Source organism: Cupressus sempervirens, chromosome 3 (assembly GCF_028749045.1).
Source record: "Cupressus sempervirens isolate cs-2001-9-10 chromosome 3, ASM2874904v1, whole genome shotgun sequence".
Classification (NCBI taxonomy): Eukaryota; Viridiplantae; Streptophyta; class Pinopsida; order Cupressales; family Cupressaceae; genus Cupressus; species Cupressus sempervirens.
In genome coordinates this window covers 527,262,594-527,276,446 of record NC_143120.1, presented here as the reverse complement: position 1 = coordinate 527,276,446, position 13,853 = coordinate 527,262,594, and the positions used below count along the sequence as shown (strand labels likewise).

General features: G+C 35.1%; 1 protein-coding gene across 4 annotated transcripts; it reads right to left on the bottom strand.

Annotated features, from left to right (window-relative positions):
- Positions 1-6,151: 6,151 nt before the first annotated feature.
- Positions 6,152-9,715, bottom strand: LOC149567490 (G2/mitotic-specific cyclin-2-like). Of its 4 annotated transcripts, none has more exons than XM_089820674.1 (12): positions 9,561-9,715; positions 9,407-9,467; positions 9,181-9,241; positions 9,006-9,062; positions 8,874-8,916; positions 8,690-8,779; positions 8,359-8,493; positions 8,108-8,197; positions 7,709-7,930; positions 7,267-7,365; positions 7,004-7,182; positions 6,152-6,649 (listed from the first exon to the last, which is right to left on the bottom strand). In XM_089820674.1, exons 1-12 carry the CDS (start codon positions 9,573-9,575, stop codon positions 6,502-6,504), a joined length of 1,200 nt encoding a protein of 399 aa, XP_089676800.1. In that variant the 5' UTR covers positions 9,576-9,715; the 3' UTR covers positions 6,152-6,501. The 4 variants fall into 4 exon arrangements, with proteins under 4 accessions (XP_089676800.1, XP_089676801.1, XP_089676798.1 ...); XM_089820675.1 differs by having other exon boundaries at positions 9,407-9,464; XM_089820672.1 differs by having other exon boundaries at positions 6,287-6,649; positions 7,004-7,365.
- Positions 9,716-13,853: the final 4,138 nt, after the last annotated feature.

Here is a 13,853-nt window from a genome sequence, read left to right as displayed (position 1 = left end):
GCTCTTAATTGAGCTCACTTCATAAGAGTGAAAAATTGGTAGCATGTTACTTGGTGGTTTTTCCCAAAATGGGTTTCCATGTTAAATCCTAGTATCAAAGTGTCATTTATTTGTGTGGATGTCATTTTATGAATGCTATTTTTATAGTTTTTTGTTTTACTGGTTATCAGCATATATAGAGAACATTGAGTTAAGTAATTAACAAAAGTTGATTTACTGATGAGATGTTATATTCACCGGGCTATTGAATGAGATTATTTCAGTTGTTTGAAGCTATTAAAAGTTGAATTGGTACATCTGGACCTAAGGATAACTGAGAAACTTTAGACAAGCAATAAAAATCTCATATTGGGTTAGCTCTTAACCAAGCTCACTTCAAAAGAGAGAGAAATTGGCAACACGTTACTTGGTGGTTTTTTTCCAAATTAGGTTTCCACGTTAAATCCTAGTGTCAAAGTGTCATTTATTTGTGTGGATGCTATTTTATGCATGCTATTTTTACACTTATTTATTTTACTAGTTGTTGGTATATATAGAGAACAGTGAGTTAAGTAATTAATAGCAAGATGATTTATTGATGATATGTTATATTGACCAAGCTATTGAATGAGATTGTTTTAGTTGTTTGAAGCTATTAAAAGTTGAATTGGTACATCTAGAAATGAGGATAACTAATTTACACTCCCCCCTCCCAGACCCCCACACACCCCCCCTAGTTTCAAAATCATTCTAACAAAAAGGCTTTGATAAATTTTAAACATGCAATAAAAATCCCATATTGTGAACAATATATTCCTTTCTCATTTATCTCAAGGGATTTATTTAATAAATACTATATTTATTTAAATATCATAGATCTAAGATATTTATTTAAATATCATAGATCTAAGATATTTATTTAAATATCATAGATCTAAGATATTTATTTAAATATCATAGATCTAAGATATTTATAAAACTAGTATATTTCCCCATACATACACACATCGATACATGTTTGCACACTTTAAAGTGAGCTAGAGATTAAATGTTCATATACATTCTACAATTAATTTAGTATCTAATTCACAATTTGTATATCAACTTTAGTTGTTTATTAAATGATTTATTATTAAATTACCCTATAAATATTTTTGTTTTATGTTTTATTTATTCACTATCCTAGATATTTTATTTTATGCGAGTGGTTTGTTTTTCCTTACAAATACATATGCATATATATCCAAAAGAATGTGAGTATGTAAAACTCAAATACTTTTTCATCTCCATTTTGAACTTAGTTTGATATGTATGTTTGTGTACATGTGAGTGTGTGCCTTTAGTTATTCGTATGCCTTGTCTATGCTTCCATAGTTTGTATCATTGTTTACTTGACCATTTGTAACTACAATATCTTACAAAATTACTCTATCATTTATACTTCAATGGATATCTACAAATTTTTCCAAAGTTTCCATTCTGACATAGAAAGGCTAGATGCTAGTAAAGTTCCCATATCAAAATACATTGAAGACTGAAAACCCATTAACATCAATATTCCCTTCCATTTTTTCACATGTAAACACCTACACTTTAGGATTGTTTGGGGATCAAAAAAATATCAACAAAAGGATTCTTATTGCTATTTAATAACAAGTTACTACCTATCCAAAATACTTGTGAGAAGAGTTTGATCCATCTATGAAATCATTTATTATACAATCTAGAAGAACTCTATGACTTGTCTTCTTTGTAAACCTTTCCAAACATCAAATTAGTCAATCTATACCCCTCCACCCTATTCACCACATTTCCCCTAAACCCTCATTAAGTGCTAGTTTTTCTATAGAATAATTTGTTCTACATGATGAAGATAATATTTTCAATGTTCAAACTAATCAAATCCCTTAACTAAAAGTTGGGTTAAACTATACCACACTAAAAATAATGATAATAATAGACCATTCATTAGATGACTTAAGCGATGATGCAAGTCAAGTTGCTTTCAAAGATTTTTTCTCAAATTTTTTTTTGTGAACACATTATAATTTTGCATACTTTTGCATACACATAAATGAAAACAACTTAGAGAGGTCACATCAAACTTAGGAAATCTAACTACACTATACATCTTGACCTATATGTCTTTGATGCATAGGTTGAGTTCCCACATACCTATATGATATAGATCATATTCATATCCTCATATTTATACTAGTGATAATTGTATGATCCTCTAATGTCCCTAATAAGGCTCGATGATAAAAACTAGGACCTACTTATATCATACACTCACATTAGTGGCCAGTAAGAGCAATAGGAGGCCCCACAAAACCAAAACCTCCCCTCTCCCTCCTTTAATAATAATGATATATACACATACTCTTTTAATACAAAGAAAGCTTGTCTATGGTGATGCTTTTCTTACAAATGTACACATCAGGCTGAGGGAATCCATTTTAGACTAGCAATAGGATTCATCTATGTTCATCTTTGGTTTGTGCCTGTCCACATATCCCATCTCATCTCATTTTCCCACTTCTCCTAATACCCATATAAGAATTCAACACAACATCTCCCCACAACCCACATATCATATTACACAAAAGGCTAAGGGCATGTAGTGAATTGGATAGGGTTGTCTTAGCCTATATAGTGGAGGACAATTGAAACAATCCATTTGTTTTCTTATTTTTTTGTGAGCAAATTGGGAAGAGAATTTGTGTTTTTCTACAAGAACTTGAAAAAGATATTGATATGGAAATAAGCATAATGATTTCAAAATGAGGAATACAATTGATGCAAGAGGCAAAACTAATGATAGTCACATGGTGCACTATTAGTTCAACCTTAGTTTTTGATAGTTCCATCAATAAAAAAAGATACTAGATATGTAAGTTGTTGATAAGATATACATGGGGTCACACTTTAACCCTGATGATAAGAGTTTTGTCACATGGTCATTACATCTTCTCAATAAAAGAAAGATTTATTGATAGGAAAATGATCTTCAAACACCTTATGATGCAATGAGTATTGCACTTCAATAATGACCCTTCTTGTGAAACAATTGTCTAAAACCTTTCTTACAAGTAATGTGTTATGAGCTCTTCATTAGTGGGATGGAACCTGAATCTACAAGGTGGTTATGCATCACCCTTATCATTACTATAGCTAAAGTTAAGTGCCTCCATTGTTGAATTATCTTCTCTATGTTCTCTACAAAACACAAGAAAACAAATGGAGTGTTTCAATTGTCCTCCACTATATAGGCTAAGGCAACCCTTCCCAATTTGCTAGATGCCCACTTAGCATTTTGCAAAATCTAATATGTGTGTTGTGGGGAGATGTTGTGTTGACTTCTTATATGGGTGTTAGGAAAGGTGGGAACATGAGATGGGATGGGATGTCTGGAGAGGCACAGATCAAAGATGAACATAGATGAATCCTATTACCAGTCTGAAATGGATTCCCTCAGCCTAATGTGTACATTTGTAAGAAAATCATCGCCATAGACAAGTTTTCTTTGTGTTGAAAGAGTATGTGTATATATCATTATCATTAAAGGAGGGGGAGAGGAGAGTTTGGTTGTGTGAGGCCTCCTACTACTCTTGTTGGCCGCTAATGTGAGTGTATGTAAGCCACTTGTACTACATTGTGTATACAAGACCCTTCCTTTTCCTTTTCCCTTTCTCCCTTTTCCACTGAAAAAGATCATTGCAAAGACATATATCACAAGGGCACAATAAGAAACAAAATATACATTCACTTATGGATTTCGTAAATGAATAAATGAATAGAAAAACTAGGTGGAGGCATGAGTTATAACACAGTCAATCAAAATTTAAGACTCTTAGTTTCCTTCCATTACCCCAACTCAACAAAAGCTTCCATTGTGTAGCCCCTGGTTTCTCTTTATCACTGATTTATGTGTATTTAAAGAGGAGAGAGTGAAGAGGATGTGGTCATAACACCACATCAAATCCATGTATAGAAAAGGGCTATAGGCTAGGGCATGCGTATATGTTTTTTGGTATATATACGTTGTGTATGTACATTTTTACATAGTGTGTACGTGGCTCAAGGTGTGTAGCTATACTTAGTATGTTGATATACTAAATGAATATATGAATGCCATGGGAATGGGCATGTTGTACTACTGGGCTAGGGGGTTGGGTTTGTGCTGCAACTTAGTACTGACAAGAAGTCATCCCAAAAGGATTGGTGCCACAAATTATGCTTCTCAAATGTGACAAGGGTTACAATGTTTTTAGGGCACAATTGATGGTGTTTTTGCACAATTTTTTTGTGATTTCAAGAAATTTTAGTTTCAAGTAAAATCAAGTTTCAAGCTAGGGAATTTTATTTTCAATTCACATAAATCTAGTTTCAAACAATTTCATTTTCAAATCACATAAATTAAGTTTCAAGCAATTTCATTTTCAAATCACATAAACTTGAAATAGTACATGTCCTTACCCAGGTAATGTCTATGATATGTTGGCTTGCAATGTTGAGTTAGTCACATGGGAATTTTGTACTCAAACCTCACACTAGAATCGTACCTTTTGCACATAGTCGACAGTGAAAATGATTTCATTTTTCTCTTTTTTATTGTATTTTCAATAATTGTTGGAATTCTAATGGTATCAAAATAGGTAGTCAAAATTTTGATAACATATATGATTTGTATATCAATTTAATAGCCTCGACTCAACACAAAACCAAAAGGAAAATATGCAAGTCAAAATATCATGAATATGAATTCTTGTGTCATGTATTGATGAAGAATGGAAGATCTTAAATGGAAGATTTTTCCTCCTTAGAAGCTAATCTCCACTACCATTTGGAAGGAAGAAGTTTGATACAAGAATGAAATGCTAGATTGTGGTTGTGAATACTTGAAGATACTTGCTTGAAGTCTCATGTAGGTGTGTACACTTTCTCTTGATAATAAGTGGATAGCTTGATTGATGAAAATGAAATGCCCAAGCCTCCTTAACACTTGGGCCCAAGGAAAAAAATCCCCAAAGGTATAGGTGAGGGATACTTGAGGAAAAGTGACTCTAAGGTCTTCAAAAAAGTGCAAAAGGGTTTGGAAAACATCGAAACTACTGAAATATATGACCAAAAAGATGATAAAATAGCAACTAAAGTCTCATGCATAGAAATGAGAGATGATCTAGAAATTTGAGAAAAATTAGAGGAAGAAAGAGAGACCAAAATCACACTACCTTCTAAAAGGTCTCAAAATGAAGTTCTTCCATTTTAAGACGGTGCATTTATAATTCTTGGGTTTCTATCTAGTATCTAATTTAGAATGCCTTAATATATATTGTGCTCTTCTTCTTTAGAGAAAACATCAACTTAGCATGTTTAGACTTGGATCTTGCACTTGCGCATAACTGTGCAAGATGAGAACAGTCAAACTAGATACTTTTGGAAAGTAACAAAAATGAATTGTGCATAGAGATGAATGGGGTTTGGGTTTTCTCTCCCAAAACCCTTGAAAGAGAGGTCACGAGACAAAGCATATGAATATACTAGTTTATAGCACAATTAAGTACCTCTTACACAAAAGACAAGTAACTACGAGACAAAGCATATGAATATACTAGTTTATAGCACAATTAAGTACCTCTTACACAAAAGACAAGTAACTATGAGACAAAGCATATGAATATACTAGTTTATAGCACAATTAAGTACCTCTTACACAAAAGACAAGTAACTACTATAAACTATAAGTTATTTGTAGATGCCAAAATAGATTGCTGAATTTTTAAACTACATTTAATTTTATCTTCTTCTTGTAATTGGATTTTGTGTTAGTGAATAATATGTATGCAAAAGTTTGTGGTTGTCGTCTGATTTTTGTTAGTAACATGCAAGGAAGAGTTTGGCAAGTGTTTTTTCTACAATGAACTTCCTTAATCGATTTTCTAGCAAAATCTTTTTTCTACTTCTTGTAATGATGTATGTAATTGAACTAAAAGATTTTTGTAAATATAATTTTAGCACCCAGTTTAGTGATTGTGTTAGTGAATGTGTGCAAATGTCATGCAATTTTTTCAAAAACATACTTAATAGCAAAAATGAAGAAATTTTGTGATAACATTTTAATTTAGAACAAGTTCAATAAAACAAACAGAGGAAGCAAGTACAAAAATGATAAAATGGAAGGAAAATCATTTCTCTTTTAATTAAAAGTAAATAACAATGATGCACCAGATTGGTGTTCAAATTTGTATACTTGGCCATTTCCAGGCAAACTAAAAATTCCAACTATCACATTTGATCACCGATCACCCTAAAGTAGCCAAATTAGCCAAATTATTGTTAGCCAAATTACAGTTGCAACAACAATATTGTTAGACTAAACAATATTGAAGTCTCTTTGCTAAATTATTGTTATCCACATTCTCTTCATTAACATGAAGAGATAAGATAATCCGCCCCCCCCCCGGACCCTCTGCAATTCATGTTATATATACAATAACATAATCTCTTTACTTGTCTAGTCTAGAATAGAATCTCGTCTGCAATCATGAGAGTCGGTTCTATTCTTGCTGCACAGTCATATTTGGAAGATGAGTATTTTCTGTGGACACATGTCAGCTTGCCCTGCCCTGCCTTGCGATGGTACTCCACAATCATCTTGGCACATTCCCTGTACAAATATGAATGAATGACTGATTTTAATAAAGTCTACAAGACCAAAGCAGCCTATAGGATCCACAAGCTAGCACACACTCCAGAAGAAGAGACAAAATAGAACATGTAGTTAAGATTGAGACAAAAAGGAAACAGGGTATATTTACAAAACCAGGATAAAAATGAACAACTGATGAAGATGTTTTAGTGAGGATTGATTGAACAAAGAAGCTGGATATTTTTAGAAAATTGGGATGAACATATTTATCTTACACCCTTCTCTCACAGAATGTGGTTCAAAATATTGATGTCAGAAAAACATACATAACCAAATCCACAAAGAAAAATCATTGAACATAAGCTGTCTTACCAAAGTTGGCCTTCTGAGTAGCCAGCATGATGTTCCATGGTCCTGTTCCAACAAGCAACTCTGTTTAGTGTACATTGTGCTGTGTAGACAACTGCAGCTGCTACCATTGATGGTGGGTACCTCAACATTTCATACTCCACTAGACAGAGCTCCATTAAGAAGAAGGACAATGTCTCCAACTGGAAAGGCAGAATGAAGAATAAATCATGAGCCAACAGGAAGCTGAAATTCTTGGTCAATAGTATATGGAAATGCATGCATACCTCTTTATCAAATTCAGCTGCCTTGAGAAATCTCTTGATGAAAACATAAGGGGTTGGTACTGTCATATTGAATCCCAATACACTGAGCATTGATTTTTCCTACAACCATGAAAAAGGTTTATTGATTAGGGGAATGGGATTTCCCACACAAACAGATGGAAGGCTTGGCTGCGCCACACCCATTCATTAGAAACTCTCATTAAAGAGATGGGAAGTTTCTTATCATTTGTAGTTTTTTTGTTTCTGGATTTGGTTGTCTATCAATGTCTGGGATCTCACACTCCGTTATCCATCATCAAGATGATCATCATTTTACTATTCCATTCTTGATGATGGATCACGGAGTGTAGTCCTAGACATCAATGCTAAAAACCACAATCAAATCCAAAAATTAAAAAATTACATTTCTAATGGATTGTGGAAATCTGATAAGGTTTCTTACCATTTGTAAAACTTCTTCTTTAGTGTAGGCTTTGTCTGAAATTTGGACGAAATCATCAACTACGGGAACAGAGACCTCCTCGTACTTGCAGGCCAAGAGCATAGCAGTAACCCCTACTAGCTGTAAATGCTTTCTCATTACCTTTTCTTTTGAGAGGTATCTATCTATAATGTTGACAGTCAAGAACAGTGTTTCGTCCATCAGCTCGAACTTCAAATGTACCTATACAGGAAAGGAGAAAAAGGATTATTAGTATGATTCCAAAGGTTGAACACACAATTTCATTCAGAAGCATAAATATAAGATTATGGATTGTGATAATCTATCATATTAGCATTTCAAACTGTTTTCATTGGGAAACAGAGGAATGTAGAAAAAAATAAAGTATCCAGATTCTACCTCAATGAGCCAATCAATTAGAATACCCCTCATTCTCTCATTTATATCTGTTTGTTCCCACATATAATCTCGGGGAACACAACTAAGGTGCTGCAACAAACGAAGATTCCGTGTTAATGTAAAATATTGTGACATGAAAACTCTAAATCTGTGTTTTTGAAACCAGTAATGTGGATTAAAAAACACACAGTAAACTCAAAAAGTTGAAATAGAAAACTCATGCCAACTAAAATCATATGATCCAGCCTTACCTCCCTTTCTCTATACATAGTGTAAATGTCCTGTACATAATCTGAAACGGCCAATTGGTTTTCACCATCTTCCTCATCAATATTTGACATCACCATTGGATCAACTGGATCTTCCATTTCCACTTCATGACATTCCTGCAAACCCTCCCATGATATGATTTCCATGTCAAGAAACAAGCCGCACACAGAAAATCACGAGGATGGCTTCAAAGGGAAAACTCCCATTCCTCCAAATGTCATTCTACTCAAGTCATAGGCTTAGATTGTATACACGTTATAGGTATATAATAGGTATACATTTTCTAAGAAATATACTGATTTATCAACTAACCTCGGGTTGAAATGAAGAAGATCCATCCAGGTCTTCCATATCAACCTCGGACTCTTCAACTTCATGTATATTTTTATGATACTGAGTATTCTGATAAACAAAGCAATGATCAATCCATTAATACAAACCTTCTGAGAAAAATCACTGAGATTTTGGACGTTTAAGATATTGATTTTTGGAATACCTGTACCAAATGTTGATTGTTTGCCAACGTAGCAATATAATTCCTGGAGCAACCAAGCCAGTAACGGATCAATTCCTCCACTAATAAACATCAAGGCATATATAACAGAGACTAAAAACTAAAAATCTTCACCTGGTCACAGGGCGATCAATTGGGAAAAATTTCTTGGCACCAACTGCTTGAGGATTTCTATAGATATAAGAGGGTAACACAACGACCAATCAAGAACAACGAAGAAGAGATCCATGGATGCCAATAATTTATTTTTTATATCTAAACCAAGACAGAAAAGATAGAGAAAACACACCTTCCAACAACATTGCCAATATCAGAAAGGGCCCTTCGCCCTTTACCCTCCATTTTAAGGCCTGTAAAAGCACAAAATCGATTATTTGCTCAAATGCTCCATTACAAAGCCGATGCCCAGGAAACATATGAAAAGAAGAAGCGCGTAAGCATTGGTTTTTCCTCATCCCACACAGGAATTATAAATTGCTCAAACAAACACAAAACCATAAATGGGCACAACAGACCTTTGTTATAGGTGGCCTTGACGCCGTCAATCCTGTTCTCAACACACCCTCGCACTTCCTGCTGCAAAATTTTGTTGTTGAAAGAGATTAAGAACACAAAATTTCAAACGAAACCCGAAAAGTCTGAAAGCAAGAAAAAATTTAGGGCATTTACCCTGGCGAAAGACATTGTTATGGGGCAGGGAAATTCGAAAAACAGATTGACTTTTCTTTCTCTTTTCGTTTCGTCTAATGAGATTTAAGAGGGTATTTGAAAAAGGGACTGCAGAGAGCAAAATGTAGAGGAACCCTGCAGTCCGATCCGCCCTTGCATTGAGTACAACGCCGAACGCTATAAAAATCCCCTGCAGAAACTAGTAGCATGTTCGTTTGCAACGGATATGTGCCCGCTCAAGCAGAAAACAACGGTCGGTTAATCACCACCGTCGGATGTATTCACTGAATCGCAATGATTGCGCCACGTCGTATTCTCCAACGGCTCCTCTCATTTCATGCTTGCCTGTACACTGCGCGTATTCAACGTAAAGCTTCTGATTATCAAATGAAATTACAGGATTAAGTGTTTGTAATATGGGACCCCATGTCCCTCATAACCATACTTCCCTTTACATTTCATTGGCCTTCCCTTCATATATTTTTGTGAAAGTTTCCACGTGTAACATGGCAAATTAATTAGTGGACACTTCTTCTTCTTTTTTGTCATAGAAAAACATTATGTGCGACTAGTTATATATTTTCATGAACTATTTATAAATAGTGTATTGATTGATAAAGATTGATTCAAGAGTTGAGGATTTTATGTAGGAGTTCCTTTGTTAATCACAAGAAATTAATGAATAAATGAAGGATTTTAATGACGTCAACAAGACCATCGGTCTAAGGGACTGAACTACAAATTAGATATCAAAGGTCTAGATTCCTTTCCAGATCTAACCTCCTGCTATGGATCCTTACAATCAAACCAGCAGTCTGTCGTATCTTATCATCCTCGAACATACTTTGTAAGCTTATGTTATCTCTTATGATGACCTTGTATTGGGCCTGAATGTCCTCATATGCCTTGCAGTCAGCAAGAAAGTGATGTTCCGTCTCAACCACCCTCCTTTCGCAAAATCTGCAGATCCTCTCCTCCCACTCCTCTTTAGGCTTCTCCCATCTACCGGTCTCGCATCTAAGGTGATTTGATCCAATCCTCAACTAAGCAATTAACATCCTAGCCTTATTATTAATAACTGACCCTAGGTATGCTTGATCTCCATACTCCTTCTAATGATTGAAAACATTAATATAATGTGTCTTCTTCTTACCCATGTTGAGAGACCACATGACCATTTGAAATTTTCCCCTAACGAACTTCTTTATTTCTATGTTGTTGGTGGGACATTCTTGCAACTCGATATTCCATTTGCTCAAGCACTTTATGTTTTGTTTCATCCAGGTCTTCTTTCTACGAGCCAAGTCCTCCTACATTGCAATTTTGGGCCAACATTGGCTATCCATGTTGTCAAGTTTCTTTATATAACTTATTAACCGAATTATGGCAGCCGCCTCCAATGGATACATACCAGTCTCTGCTAATAGAATTTTGTAAGAAATAGAGGCCTTGACTTTGACATTAGAAATGATTAGATGTTTCTGGATCCTCTCTAGTTGTCTCCACCCACACTTGTCATGTTGTCCCCCCAAACCTCGTAACCATAAAGAACAACTAGAGTGACCAACAAACCAAATAGAGTTTTCTTGGTCTTCCAGTCCCATAACTCAGCGTTCCTACACCTATTTTGTAATAGATATAGCGCATTACATCCTCCCTAAATCCTTTTAGCTCTACAAGTCTCCCAGCTGAATCTGTGGCTGAAGTCAATCCCTAAGTATTTGTATTCTTTCACCTTTTCTAAAGGGCTACCCTCAAAGAGAAAATATGAATGATCATCCTTTCTTTTCAAAGAGAAAATCATGATTTTTGTCTTGGATTTGTTCATCTGCATCCCCACTTTTTGACAGAAGTGCTCTAATGCTTTAATGAGATCTTTTAATCCTTGGGAAGTTTTCGATATTAATATTAGATCATTTACATAGAGAAGAAGCTTCACCACATAATTAGCTAACTGGACCCCTTCCCCATCAATTTCTTCTAGCCAAGCTTCTAGTTTATCAATATACAAACCAAACAAAGTGGGAGATAACAGGAACCCTTGTTTCACGCCAATATCACTTCCAAAACATTTGGACATTCCCTCTTTGGTTTTGATTTTTGCTCTAACTTTTTCATAAGTCTATGCACTTTTGCTTTGTACTCATTCGGAATGCCTAATTCTTCCATTCTTTTCTATAGCTTGTCTCTAAGTACCGTATCGAAGGCTCTCTTGAAGTCTACAAAGTAGCAAAAAGCTTCTCCTCCTTGGTTGTTCCATACTTTCTCTATCAAGTGCCTAAGGGTAACACAGTGATCAATAGTAGATAGTCTTGGTCTAAAGCCTGCTTGTCCTTTTTCTCTCTCCTTCCATTTCTACCCATTTGCTGATCCCGTTTTCTACCATGCTCCCAAAGAGTTTTCCAAATAGCAGGTTGACCATTATAGTGTAATAATTAGATGGATTGTTAATATCCCCACTCTTAAATAAAGGTATAACTACACTAATGGTCCAGTCATCTGGAAAGCCATCTTGAATGACCTTGTTAAAGATCCCTTTTATGTGAGGAGCTAGAAGATTGACTCCCCATTTCAAGAATTCAACTTGTAGCCCTTCTATATCACTTGCTTTGCCATTTGCTAATTTCTTTATTCCAAGTTTGATGTCCTCTAATTTAAAGAGCTCAGAAGAGGAGTTTGTCATAGGAGGTGGTTCTTTCTCCTCAATGCACTCATAAATCAACTCCACGTATTCTAACCAATGGGCATTAGTGATATTGTTTTTAGTTTGTTCTTTTATTTGTTGTAATTCATTCCAAAAGTCTTTGGGGGTTGTGTTTGCTTAGGGTTAATAACTCCTCTCATCTTGCATTGACATAATCTCTTTTCTTTGACTGGACCAACTCTGTATATTTCTTCTTGTCTGCTTTGCTTGTATACTTTCCTTTCAATGATCTCTTAGCTACCTTGCATTCCTCATCATACCACAAATTAGTAGGAAAAGTATTTGCAGTCCTCTTTTTACTATGAGATCTTTTGCATCCTTTTAGTGCCTTGTGGAGAATAAGGATGATCATTTTGTTGTGCACATGTTCTAAATCCATGTTGATCCATTTGTCCATGTTATTTGTGTCTTCTTCGAGAAATTGTTGTTGGAGAGCAGCCCTGAATATGTCCCTGTTTACTTGATTTATGAGTATTCTCCCACTACTTGTGGTTGCATTTTCCTTGCGTACTTCACCTTCATTGTGTATGTTACGTGGGACCAATTCTAAATTAAAATAGAGAGGCATGTGATCAGATTTCATTTCTATAGGAGCTTCCCCAATATTGAAGTCTATCACTCTAGGAATCTAGTTTTGAGAATAAATCACATAACCCACCACACTTTGTCCATTGTATGTTTTGCACGTGATATCCCTAGATGTTGGCCAGCTGCCCATGCCATTGCAAATAGTCATGTGAAAAAGACTACACATCTCCAAAAGTTCTGTCCCGAAATGTGAGATGCCCTCTTTGTTGTCTTGTAAGGTTCTCTTCCAAAAGTGGTCTTCATTTTCTACTAACCATAAAGGGTTATCCTTCCCTTCTTCTATGTTCAATTGCAGTGATTGATTATTGGTCATCCTAGCATTGAAGTCATTGACAAGCATAATTGCCCCCCGAGTTACTAAATAGAGATATCTCCTTTTTTAATGAAGCAAATGGGTCTTTGTTGTGCAATTTTTGTCTCTTGTAAAGTTTAGAGTTCTTTGGTGCAAAGTAACAAGCAGCCAAATTGAAAATAGATTCATCCATGATGATTTGTAGCCATATGTATTGTTTGTTTGGATCTACTTTCAAGAGTTTTACAAATCTGTCCCACTTCTCCTTGATAAGAACTGTAATTCCTCCATGACCTTTCCCTATATCCTTCTATTGGTTCCAAACTAAAAATTTCTTGTAACCCTTAAAATCTAGGACCTGACATCCTTCGTGCTCGTGTGTTTCAACTAGTATGATAATATATTTCCTCTCTGCTATGTGACCTAGCCCAGGACCTCTTCTCCATGGATAACCTCGACAATTCCAGCTTACTACACTTACGTGATCCTATGGGACCCCAAATTCTTATTTCTTATTTGATAAATGCTCACTAATTTGGGCTTTCCCATTTTCTAGCAAAGCCCACCTTCCCTCACTTCTAGTTGCCTTTACTTTGTCCCATTCCTTCCTTTGTTCCTCTTGTTGAGTAAAAGTTAGATCTTCATCTAGATAGATATGAGTCCCTTTAAGCAACCCCTTATTCCTAAGAATGAGATTTTTATTGTCTAT

Excerpts from the sequence above, each read along its gene's own strand:
- LOC149567490 (XM_089820672.1), bottom strand. Across the intron at positions 9,242-9,406 it reads CAAGGCCACCTATAACAAAG|GCCTTAAAATGGAGGGTAAA; the intron begins GTCTGTTGTGCC and ends GTGCTTTTACAG. Across the intron at positions 7,366-7,708 it reads AAGAAGAAGTTTTACAAATG|GAAAAATCAATGCTCAGTGT; the intron begins GTAAGAAACCTT and ends TCATGGTTGTAG.